The sequence below is a fragment of the Ruditapes philippinarum genome, unplaced genomic scaffold (genome assembly GCF_026571515.1).
Source record: "Ruditapes philippinarum isolate M1 unplaced genomic scaffold, ASM2657151v2 ctg2550_1_1_1_1, whole genome shotgun sequence".
Taxonomy (NCBI): domain Eukaryota; kingdom Metazoa; phylum Mollusca; class Bivalvia; order Venerida; family Veneridae; genus Ruditapes; species Ruditapes philippinarum.
Genome location: NW_026858308.1, coordinates 37,884 through 51,410, shown reverse-complemented (window position 1 = coordinate 51,410; position 13,527 = coordinate 37,884). Strand labels below are relative to the sequence as shown.

The window sequence follows — 13,527 nt, the reverse complement described above, 5'->3', positions numbered from 1 at the left end:
CAAGTTGCCTATCAAAATTTTAATTCAACAATAAAATAGAGTAAAATGGAATCCCTAAAGAGCACTCAAAGCAACAAAATAAAAAAAAGTTGCAAGCTTGGTTTGATTGAGCCTGTTCATGGACGGTACTGGAAAGTGCAAGTTACCGTCCACGCCCCTTAGCACCGACTTAAGAAGAATTCAACATTCAAAACACGAAAATGCTGAAATTTTTAATTCAGAAACATCTGCAGATACATTCATAAGGCGGTATTCATTGAACCTTCCATGTGACACTTTCGTGCCATTCCTTGAAAAGCAGCAAATAGTAAGCCTTTCTCAAACCTAAAACCATGTTATAATAGAGAGAATGCCGAATTGGCCATTATCAGATTTAAACCTTGAGAGTTAGGAATGTTATCAAATTTATCTTAAGACCTATAATAGATTATGCTGCTTTAACACAGTATTACAAAAGTCAAAGAGATGTCACAGCTAATCTTTCATATGTAAGTAAGAAGTCCATAGATCTGTTGCAGAAACTAACACCCCATACCAAAGCCCTTACTGATAAAATTGATAAAAGGCAGCTTGAGGGATCAAGTCAGACTATCATCACATATCTACTGTTATAGTAATACTCTAGTTCCTATGTCATATGCATCTGTATGTAAACCTATGATACCTTTAAAGCAGCACACCAGCAGATTAATGCTAATTTTCATGAACATTTTGAAAATGTTTTTGAATTTGTAATATTGTGAAGAAACCAAAAGGAATCAATTTACACATAATTATAAATGGCACTTACAAACCATGTAAATTACCAAAAAGTGGTCAAAATATGCTTAAATACCCATATGGTTGTAAATCCTGCAAAATCAGTCATTAATCGCATGTAATATGTAAAATATTAACTGAATCTTGAAACTTTTTCCTTTTCCTCACATCTCAGTACATTTTTCTCAAGTTTGATTTTATTGAATTATTTTGACTCATCTGGAGGCATGTAGCTTTAATGATGCATTGATTATTGGTCATATTCATGTGCAAAATCACAATTGGATTGGTTGCTATACCCATTGAAAGCAATCCTTTCCTGTTAACCAAACTAGAGCAACCCTTGGTATAACAGGTAAGATACAGCAACCACAGACAGATCAGACAGAAGTACATCTCCCCCCACCCTACTCCCAAAAAAACACATTGTAACACAGGATTGGCTTTCCCCCACATACACTTCCTAATGTTGAACCATCCAATGCAGCTGAGCAGTTTCAGATGTTTATTTCAGTGTTTTTTATGGCCAAATTAGCCTAGGACTAAATTTGGCACCATTTCTTTATCCAAAAAGTATATATTTTTCCCCCATTTCTGAAAAAAAAAACTTATTGTTGTTTGAAAATTTTAAGATATAGTATTGTAACTACTAACTAGCATAAAATTAACTGTTTTATCCATATCTAGATTTCCTCTTTTCAACTCAAATTAATCATAATCGGTATTAATCATCTTTGGAGTTAACAAAGATTGAAAAAGTTCTTAAAATGTAAACAAAACAAGAGGGCCATGATGACCCTTATATGGCTCACCTGAATATTAATACTGCATACATTAATATAAGCCTGAGTAAAATGAGTGACCACAGAGGACCATTTTCTATCCATTGAAGGTTCATCAATTACATAACTTAAGTAGAGGATCCACATGCCAAATATCTTAACTCTGGACAATTTATTTTGCAAAAGAAGACTTATAAATGTATTTTCCTATATAAGTATATGTAAACTAAGTGACCCCTGGGATGGAGCCAATTTTTATCCTAGGGCTACAATTTGAACAAAATTGGTAGAGGTCCACTAGACAATGTTTTGTGCTAAAGCATAAATAGTAAAACAGATAAACACTTGGTAGACACCCACTACAAGATGTTTCATGCTAAATATCTAAGCCCTTGCTCTTTCAGATTTTTATAAGAAGATTTTTTTTGGTTTTTACTATATACATATAAGGAAAATCAATGATCCCTGGGACGGGCCAATTTTGACCACAGGGCTTTTATTTGAAGACAAGAATATAAGTGTGTATTACTGTGTAGTACGTAGTTTAATGTCTTGCGACTATTTTTTTTTAAATAACAGTATTCTAGAATATCAAAAATATTTACTTGCAAATAAGTTGGCATTTAAAATAGTTATAGTTCATTTTATATAGTTGTCACTGCATGCAAATAAGCTGATAAGGTTTATGGTTATTTCAAATTAATATGCCGAAAGTCCGAGCGGGGCCGAAGGCAAAATCGTCTTAGCTCTTCAGAGAAGAAACAAGATTTTGTCGTACATGCGGATGTCCTCATGCATTATCCGGCATCCTGCAACTGTCATCGTGTTTATTAAAAATAACGTTAAAACAACAACTCTGATTAGAGATTAACAAAAATGGCGGACAGGATTTTCCAAACGCAGACGCATGCGCAGTGGTCCCCCTTTACGTTCGGAGTTTTTTAGAATATTCCGAGCGCTCTGATGATAGGTTGAAACCATCAATTTATTTGTTTTGTTTATGGTACAAAATACCTGCAAGAAAGATCTGGTTTACATGTACACTAAACATCGTTATGCTAAAATCATAACTCATAAGAACTTTCCGCGCCATAGGTAGCACCTAATTTCATATTATTTAGTTTAGTTTGAATATTGATTGCAAAACAAGTTCTTGCAACTTATATTAATCACTTTAGAGTCTGTTTGCTATAACCAACCAGTACTGGTGTCATATAAAAAATTATGGTCATGACCCGATTAGCTGACACCTTAACCACTAGGCCACCGCTCCCCTTCAATTATATTTCTTCCACCAACTGGAATAAATTTATTCTCCAGGACCCATTTCTGAAATTCACCACATTTGTGGGACAATTCTGATTGAACTGGACAATATAGCATGTACATTGTATGTCATTATCAAATTGTGTTACAAATGTCAGAAATGTTTAATAAACATTTGTTTTTTAAACACTAGTATTATAAGTAAAATTCATTTGAAAGACCAAAATTCTACAATTATTATTAGAGATTAATTCTTTTAGTACATCTTCAATACATTTATATATAAGTGTACAATCATATTTTCAATTCTAATGTTAAATGAGAGCACCATGACAGATCATTGAATTTTATCCGAAATTTTTAATATCCGAATACTGTTACATGGTAAATTTAATAAATATCACAAAACACTTACTTCAGTATCTGACTGTTGATGAAACTTGCAAATAACTATTCTTGCAACCAGAATTTGCTTCCAATTTGTTGCTTATCTTCTTTACTAATACAAATTCATTGTTTTTATTCTGCAAAATCGTCTTAGCTCTTCAGTGAAGAAACAAGATTTCGTCGTACATGCGGATGTCCTCATGCATTATCCGGCATCCTGCAACTGTCATCGTGTTTATTTTATCGCACATTTTTAAAAGTTTTATTGCTTTTTACGGCAAAATACATTGTAGATATTGAATATACTATAGAACTAATTAATAAGTCACCAATTATGTCTAATTCAGTCAGAAAACGCAATCAGGAAAAGAGTGGTGACCCTCCACCACCTACATTTTCAGAGACGCTGTCTAGGGCATTCACATCTGAAGCCAAATGGACAGATAAGGTATTTATGCAAATATACGTAATTAACATAGACAACAATTAACATAGTACTTTCATTTTACCGAAATCAACTTGAAATTCTTAATATATTTTACATAGTCTTGTAATACAAACACTCACACTGACAAACACATTTGCCAAAAAATTCCATACACATTGACTGACACAGTCTGTGAGTCAGGGACTAGTCTAAATGATTTAATGTCTTGAGAAGATCTTGATATTCTTATCATCTCATCGGAAAGGGCAGTCATGCAATATTTGTCTGTCCTTGCAAGGCTGTTGTAATGCCTAGTCAAATACAAAATGTATATTGACATGCCAAAGCTACATGTGTAGATTCTGATATATTTTTGTTCTGGGTAGAATCTTGTTTCTGCACAGAAGGGAGGTATTGCCCATACACCAAATAGCACTATATCTTATCATGTTGTACAATTAGTTGGACTTTGCTTATGCCGAAATTAAGTTTCAACAATGAAATTGGGGCGGGTCCTTTACAAGATTTTTTAAGATATCAAACACTTGAAAAACAAGTCAATAGCTCTGATTTTCAGCTGTGCTAAGGACAGCTCTGTTCACAATTTACCCTGCATTAATTATGAATGTATGTTGAATCTTCATATATATGCTTCAACAACTAAGTTTCAACTTTGTTTTCCTGCAGATTTATCATTAATACATGTAACTCATCACTTTCCTGACTTGTGAAGCAACTTGTAGTCTATGTAACATTATTTGGAAGACTAACATAAACTAACTGTACTTATTTGGTTTAAGGATGAGTTTTTGGATGTGATATACTGGATGAGGCAAATTCTTGGTATCTTGTTAGGTCTTATATGGGGTTTGCTTCCATTGAAGGGAATTGTTGGTCTTGCATTGTAAGTATAACTTTGTGTCTATTTAAATTTATCTTGTCTCATATGAAGGTTAGACATATTGTAAGATCTTTTAATAATTTATTATCATGAACTAATTTTCAAACTTTTTCTGACTTTATTGCAATATTAAAACACTTTAAGGGTAATAAACACAATATCAACATTAAAATCTGTTTAAATTATGTATTTCAGTTTTATGAAATCTTTTAAAGTCAAGCATTTGATGTGCTTAGATGAAGTTGAAAAATTGTTAAAATAATTAAATGGTCAACAAATAACAAATGTGTTAAAGCTTTGACATCAACTTGCTGGATAATAATTGCTGTTGACCAACTACATGTAGCATATATTTAATAATCAAACCAAATGCCATAAAATTCTATATTATATATTTATGCTGAATATTAAATTGTTTTAATTTCAGGTTTTTTGCTGTGAACATTGTCATTACATATATTTATTTCACAAGCTACCAAAAAGTTGATGAAGAAGAATATGGAGGAGTGTCAGAAATATTAAAAGAAGGATTAATGACTTCGTTTTCATCTTTTGTAGTAAGTGTGAATAATCCATTTTTTATAATCCATTTTTTATGGACAAGTCCGGTCTTTGCCTGCTACATGTTTATTGCTATTTAGTTGTGGAATATAATGGATCTTCTTGACTCATTATGTTATGGGCATGATCATCAAAATAGATACAAGTATGAATACTGATTCTGGTGTAAGTGTGTAGTTGACTGCAACTACTTCTATAGAAGTATAAAGGATAAATTTAATGTAATGTCCACTAAAAGTTGTAATGTCTGCTAAATGATACTGCTGGCTTGTTTTTATATATAATAAATGTAATTTTAACTCGATTACATAGTGATATTTTCCTTACGGCCTCAAAATTTTTTTAGCAGAAACATCCCTTGATGTTGCCCCAGCCAGTGTTATATCCTCGTAACTAACTCGTTTCATATACTGTAACTAGTATGTGTTAACATCATATTTGATTATTGTTTTGTTTCTATTTTCAGGTACTATGGATATTATTGTATTCATCTTTGCACGCAGAAACTTAAGAGAACATCGGACAAACAACTCAGCACATTTTTAAGCAATTCTCTCATTCATTAAACAGAATTTTGTTACGTCATTTAGACGTTTGAATATCTTATGGCAGTTTCAAAATGTCATATAAAGCTAGTGTCATATGTCACATGGTGTCAGAATATGGTATATTGTCATTATTTGCTTGAAATATGGGGTAATAGCTTGATGACTGCATATATAAATAGAAATACATGTAGTATGCTAAAATCACAGGAGAAAAATGATAATAAAGGTAGTTGTGATAATCTAATCATTAAAACATTGTATACCTAAAGGAGAAACATGAGTTTTATTGCTGTTTTCAGGGGAAATGTACAGTCGCATGTTAAACCTATGGTTTTAGTTTGATGCGGTCAAGGTCACTAAGTTTATAGCAATTTTTATACATTTCCTCATAAATCATTATATTGGCCGATATCTTTGATATTTTGTATATAAATACCTTGCTTGAACATATTCATGGATTTATGATCATTGAAGTTAAAAGTACAATGAAAATGCTTTTCTCCACCATAGTTTGGCAAGAATTTAGCTGTGTTAAAGTGGCATTATCAAGCAAAATTGATGTCAGCAATATTCTAGTTTAATTTTGTCGCAAATTGTATTAAGGCATTTTTATCAAGTGTAGAAAGTAAGAAATAACACATTTTTTTATTTTTCATTAAAACACAGAGAAAAAATGTGAAAATTTCACCCATAAGTTCCATGGGGCTACATACATGTATCACAAATTGCCAAGTTTTCAAATTAAGATGTACCACCAGGGCCTTTTTACCCTCTATTACAGGGGCCGGTATAGGGCTGCTTCCCCAAAGAAAATTTCTTTAAAATCATGCAGTTTTCCCCAAATATTGAATTTACATCAAGTTTTTTCTTCCCCTTTTGCAAATATACCATGTAATTTTCCCCCAAAATTAAGGGCTGGGCTGCTTCCCCAACTTGTGAAAAAAAGCCCTGACCACTTTATATTACCTGCTATAGGGTACAGTAATACCACACCATATTGTTAATCAACAGCAAAATTGAATATTTCAATGTACCATTCGTCACTCAATTCACTTGTGTTCATCTATCTGTTTGTTGAATTTGATGTCTGTGTAATTGTATTATACAGTGTACTTATTGTTTTTTTTGTTATCAATGAAATAATCTGTACTAAATGTTGGTGCTTGAAAGCCATATTTAAACACTTACTGTGAATACATTACATGTAGTTCTTACTACATATTAAGCATTTCCTCGTTTTCAATTTAAAACAGTCGGCTCGTAGTTTAAGGTATTTTTCTGACAGTCAAGCAGTCAAAAGTATCAATATTTTCGAAGTACTTTGATGTTCAGACTAAGACCATCTATATTGGTGATTTCTGACTATATTAGTTTACTTTTAATGAAATGACTCAGACAGTTTTAATTGGTTAATTTATTTTGGGTGATATAAAACATCATTGATAGAATTCTAATTAAACAATTTTATCTCATAGAAAAGAAAATGGTGTATATTTGTAAGTAATTAAATCTGTCCCAATTTTTCACATCAGAATTTGTGCACATATCTTAATGGAGCTTAAAATCGCTTAATATACATGAAAATCTAAATTGTCCGGTTTTGTTTACTTTGTGTAGGAAAATTATGTTACTTTATGTCAATGAAATTTAATTGTTTAGATGAGTTTGTAAACTTCCTTGAAGTATGTTTTCACCAAATATTTTATTTTATGTCAACAATTTCTGTTTTATTTTTAATTCTTTTTATAAAATTGATAAAAGTTTATAGTTTTCAATCTCAGTGTTCAGATAGTTTAAGGTATATTTATGAATACCCGGAATGGTGAACCTCAAACATAGAGGAAACCTGTGTAAATGTCAAACCATCATTATCACAAATGATGTTATTATAAACTTGTATTTATTAATAAATGTTAAAAGGTATCTTATTTGTGTGTAATTCTTGTTTTAATTATTACTTTTTTTGGTCGGTTTTACATCACACCAACACAATGAAGGTCATATGACTATCAATTACTAAGATGGACGAAGACCTTGGGGTCCCCTCCTGTGCATTATTTCAGACAAGAACGGTCACTCCAGTATAAACACCAACATTCCATAAGCTAGCTGGAGAGCTTCCTCACATAAAAGATGGCATCTTGGCAGGTTGAACCCACATCCTGAAGGACATGGTTTTGGAGTCTATAAATAATTTTAGATGACTGGGTCATATTTATAAGGTCTTGATTTCCAAATCGACAGTCATTCGATCTTTTGGCATAAGATTGCTAACCGTGATTACCTTTTGGTAAAAGACAATATTTTTAACCCATAATCTGCAGAAATTCTTAAATGGGATTGTCCAATTTCCATTTTGGAACAGTCCATTATCATATTTTGGGATATCGGAATGAAAATTTGAGTTTTGTTAGCCAATGTACGTATACAGCCTGTTTAGCCTGTAAAGGCTTAGTTGTTCATATTACCTGTGTGGAATGAATGATTCGATTGTTGGTAATGCATCGAGGAATAACTGGTTAGAGCTAGTACAGACTGAAAGAACATCTTGCATATAAATGCTACAAGCAATTAGACAATTCCATTCAAGGAAGTTGTCCAGAAAATGGACGGTAGAACAAAACTCGAAGACGCGTTGGCAACAAAAAATAGCATACTTTTTTTTTTCAAGACTACTAGTCAATTTTATGACACGCTCACATTCGTCAACAATGCCACTTTCATATTTAGTGACTGCCCAGTTGACACGTAGAGACAACTCCCAAAGCAATTTGTAGGCCACTTTACATAGGTATCGCTCAGTTATATACTTGTAAGATATATGCAAAAAGACTATTATTATAAAATCTTTACTGTTTGAAGGACAAAGTGAACGATTTTGCTTTTCCTGCAGATACGCGTGAGGCGTACATGCAGACGACAAAACGTGTCATATATTTTCGCGATGACCTCTAGTTTCATAAATTTCACGTTATTCTGTCTTTTATTGTTGAGAACATAAAATGTGCATGCAATGTTCTTACCGTACTTTGTTTTTCTTGATTCTGTAAACTGGAGTTTTAAGCATTTCTGGCATGGAGTGTATGTGGCCCGTCATACATTTTATGTGCCAAAAAAATAAGCATAATGGTCCATAAGGTTTCAGTTTGCCGCCAGCACGAGCATCCCCCGTCCTTTCTGTGTTGAACGCATTATTCTAAACCGTCAACAGACACTTATATGTACCTTTTGACGCCAACACAGTTTGAAGACATATAACGGCATTTAAATAATTGCATTTAAACGCTAATTTAACTTACTGCATTACCGGAATCGTGCAATATTACATGACAATTATCTCGAAATTTTAACTTAACTTAAAAGATACCCGAAGTCACCGACGATCTCTCTTCCAGTCGCCTAGCAGAATACTAAATAACAAAGCTTCAGAATCTCGCAAGGAATTTAATGTTCTAAATAACGTGAACAAAACGACTTATTTTACAATAGTAAAATGCCATGTCCTTGCAGAAGTACTGACAAACTTTCAGGTAAAGTATTTACTGGGGAAATTGTATATATGTGTAGACCTGCAGTCATAATTCTAGGGTAACTTTTGACATTGAACATCGTGAAAGAAAACAATGTACTTAGTATCCTCTGAAGAAAAAAGGCAAACTTTTTTAAAAATGGATCTAAAGTATGCTTATCACACGAAAAATACAGTGTTGAAATAATTTGTGAGCAAAACATAAACAATGTACAAAATGTATGGTACTTTTACTTGTATAAAATTTACTAAGCTGGACAGTACATGTAAAACTTGGCCAAGAAACAATTTTAAGATAGTTTAATTATGCTTTCTAGTACTCTGTTTGCAATGCATGTTTTATATGCATATTTCTTATGTTGGCTCTTAACGTACCTTTGCCTTGTTCAATGTTGCCATGCTTTGAATTTGGAACAACCCATTAAAGCAGCACGCCTCCAGATTCATCCTAATTTTCATGAAAATTTTGAAAATGTATTTAAAGGTAAAATATTGTGAAATGAACAAAGAAAGTACTTGACACATTACAATCGGCACTTAAAATCCACGTAAATTACCAAAAAGAGGTCAAAATATGCATAAATAGCCCCTACTGCGTTAGTAACGCAGTAGAAATATGGTGATAAATACTACAAAATACAGTCATTAATTGCACATAAGATATAAATTATCACTTGAATCTTTAATTTGTTTACTTTTCTCAAAGTTTTAGTATGGTTTTTCAAAGTTTAATTTTCTTGAAATATTTTGGGTCATCTGGAGGCATGCAGCTTTAAAGTACATGACGTAATTTCTAAGTAGGTGAAAATATTTGAACTGTGTAGCCAACGTTGGGCGATGCCACACTGTTCGCATGTTCCGAGAGGCCGATGTGGCTCCAGAAGTTTGGGCCTGTTTTTATACTGCCGTTTGCTTTCAAGGGAAAATGGCGCTTATCTCATACTTCCATTTGAGTAAAATAAACTATGTCGCTGCATGTATATAATATTGTCTTATCTTTAGAACTTGTGTACTTGTGTAAAACAGATAAAAAGACAAATAATGTTTCCAAAATTACATTTCATTTTGATTTTATCGGCCTTAAAAATTGAATTTGGATTAAGTAATGAGTATGGGGAAATAAATACAGAAGCAGACGTTTATGTAAGAAAAGATGAATTTGATCGTTTTAAACGAGTCGTACTAGAGGAACTAGAGCAGATGAAAGAAGGAAATGTTAAATTAAGAGACGATATAAGATGCCTTAAAACGGAAAATGCAGAAAAGGATAGGAAAATAAACAAACTGGAACGAAGACTTGCAAATCACGAGAAAAATCAAGTTAACGGAATGGCAAGAAGGAGAATCCCTTATTATGAAACCATTGCGTTTACAGCTTATCTTGACCACGGTGTTCACAATCTGACACAAGATAGACCTGTCATTTATAACAAGGTAATTCTTAATTTTTTCTGGTCCTTGGGGGAAAACCAAATTAAATTTCATGGGGTTAAGTTTTTGAAAAGTTAACTAGCCCGTTTAAGGGAACGGTCTAAAGACGGTTCCGGGTTTTTCTTTTGGTTTCCAAGGATTTTCCCATTTTCCAGTTTTTAATAAATTTAAAAGGGAAAAGGGAAAATTTGGATTCAATATTGTTTAAGATGGGTGTTTTAAAATTAGTTTCCATAAAAAACTTTTTTAACTTTTATTTAGGTTTTCAGATGAAAATTTTAGGGTTTGCAGATTATAAATGGGCTATGGAAAGCAAGTATGGGACCTTTCCGTGTTATTTCCAAAAAGGCCGTGCAATTTTTCCACCAAAAATTTTTGGAAAGGGGTGGCACATATATATTTTTGACACAAATGTTTTAAATTAAAAATACAATTTTGTTTGGGGTTCTTTAAAAAAAATTAAAAATTAAAACGTATCTTTTGTGTCATTGGCCTAAGGGATGGGGGCTGTAATTCAAAGGGGGAAAAAAAACAACGAGTTCGGGGAATTTTTGATATAAAGGGGTACATTAACTCCTGAATTTGAATGAAAAATATATCACAAAAAACCTACCAACTGCTCAATTTATTCAGACAGACAAACCTTTTCACTGACCTTTGTCCTAATTAGGACTTTTTAACCACCAAAATTTACAAATTTAAAGATTTTAAAACCCTTTTTTAATTTTAGGGGGTAAAAAACCAACAAAATAGGATTTTGGGAATTTTTTAGGATTTGTAAAAGTCGGATTTTTATTTTTAAAAGTACGTGTTATTAGGTTTGAAAAGGGCCCGAAAGGAGTTCCTGGGCAAATTATTTTAAATAAACAGGTCATGGGAAAGGGGAAATTTATCATTTTTTGGCGTAATATAAAAAATACCAAACCAAAATTTTTTAACCCCTTTTAATTACAGTAAATTTTTAGATTTTTGCCTTCACTCCAGAAATTTTTGCCCATCTAGGGTTCCCGGTAAAAATTTGTGAAAGGGGGAAATTTTAGAATTATATTTAAATGACTATGGGTCAACCGGGGGAATTTAAATTTTTCCCTTTTGGTTATATATATGTATTTTAATTTGAGGGAAAGGGAAAATTTTTTCTCAGGGCATGTGAAATACAAAATAATTGGGCCTTGACGGGGTTTTCCTCTCCCAGGAAATTCTAAATGACGGGAACGGGTACAACGTGTCATCAGGGAAGTTCACGGCGCCAGTGTCGGGTGTCTATCTTTTCTCGTACTCAGTCGGGGCTAAACTACTACCCAACGTGCACTTGTCACAGTATGATGTGTTCACAAGATTAGTTGTGGGCGGGGTGCATCAGGTAATCTGATATGTGTGTGTGGCAATTGCTATGGCAACATGTGTCATATAGAAAAATAAAAATACATTAAATTCATTCAAACAACTGTGTCGTAAGATAGCAGAAAACTTCCTCGCATGAAGAAGTTAAGACGAAAAAATCGCGATCTTAACCGCTAAACAAGTCACGGAGGGCAAACATTGTATAAACAAAGAAGTTTCAAATTGCTGAGTTCATTACTTATTTCTTTAAAATAAGAAACGAAGTCAAAAGTCAAATTACACCTGATTATTATATTATAAACTTATGAAATTTTTAACATATGGGTTAAAGATGTGAATGGGGTTTTGATGGGCAATCCTTTCCTTTTTAAAATTTTTTAGGGGAATTTTCCCCCTTTTCCAAAAAATAAAAAAAAAATACACAACAGCAGGCAAAGGTTTGTAAAATTTAAATTGAAAATGTTCCCCTTACAAAACCATATTTTTTCTCTTTTTTTTTCCCTTGTGAGAGATTTAAATTTCCCGCTTCATAAGAGTTTGGAACATGAAGGGGTTTGAACCCCTATAAGAAAAATTCAGAAATTTTAAAAATTTGATCCCCCTTTTCATAATTAAATTTTTGGTTTTTGGGCCTTTTCAGTTTGTCTTTTCGTAGCAGAAAGCACGAAATTTATAAATTGAAAAAGGGGAGTAAAAAGGGTTTTAAAAAGGTAGTCGATGGAAGGCACTCCAGTTTGGACCAAGCACGAATTCAGGGGAGGTAACAATCTGTATTCGGCGGATAATGAACGAGTTACGTCCTTTACCGGAACCTTGCTGTATGAACGGGAAAATGGCTTCATTTCCAGTATAATCGGTTGATGTCCTTTGATAACTGAAATTAGTAATCAATAAAAACGAAGCACACATAATCACGTTTTTATCTTTATTTTCAATGATAGTTTTACATGTATATTATAAATAATAACCATCGTCATTAATATTAAAAAGCCTGAATCACGTTGACACGTAAGACAGAACAATAGTTTCTTGAATTTGAGTCAATTTTTTAATATAAATCAGGAAGTGTTCGTTTAAAAATAAAGTAGCTTTTCCACATAGATCTAATCAAACATAGAAATTTTATGATACAATATGATTTGCAAAATTGTAATGAAATATTTTGTGCGTTTAAAATTTTGTCGTCGATTCGCAGATTGTCTGTTTGTTCCGTTTATCATTTGTATATCAAGGGTTATTTGTTACAAAAAACATATACTTCTGAAATTTACCGATGGTAACATTGGTTTAAATTGTTTCAACTCAAATATAAATGTCATCTTATCTAATTAACAAACAGGCTAATGGGACTGTACTGGGTCGTGGCAATACAGTAGTCTTATTACTTCCTACTTATAACAATGAATGTTTTGTTTTTGAAAATGTTTAACTCCTGATTAGAATTGCGTTTGCAATATAATTTTGCCAATAAACCGCTTTGCAAGTAAATATTTGACTATATCAAACACCGAAAAAGATCGCCAAAACTATTTCCGCGTAAAATGTATTTTTTCGGCATTTAAAAGTCACGTGCTTTTTTAAGTACACCGGAC

The 13,527-nt window shown here is 32.5% G+C and overlaps 2 protein-coding genes across 4 annotated transcripts in view; one reads left to right on the top strand and one right to left on the bottom strand.

Annotated features, from left to right (window-relative positions):
• LOC132752733 (pyruvate dehydrogenase phosphatase regulatory subunit, mitochondrial-like) overlaps positions 1-3,356 on the bottom strand; it is a 44,634-nt gene extending 41,278 nt beyond the window's left edge. For all 3 annotated transcript variants that reach the window (XM_060743098.1, XM_060743099.1, XM_060743100.1), the window contains exon 1: positions 3,223-3,356. The gene's annotated coding sequence lies outside the window, so the exon portion shown is untranslated. The remainder of the gene's footprint in view (positions 1-3,222) is intronic.
• A 29-nt stretch (positions 3,357-3,385) lies between these two features.
• On the top strand, positions 3,386-7,554 carry LOC132752735 (GEL complex subunit OPTI-like). The gene is made up of 4 exons (XM_060743101.1): positions 3,386-3,642; positions 4,422-4,525; positions 4,950-5,079; positions 5,550-7,554. Exons 1-4 carry the CDS (start codon positions 3,529-3,531, stop codon positions 5,592-5,594), a joined length of 393 nt encoding a protein of 130 aa, XP_060599084.1. The 5' UTR covers positions 3,386-3,528; the 3' UTR covers positions 5,595-7,554.
• The last annotated feature ends 5,973 nt before the right edge of the window (positions 7,555-13,527 follow it).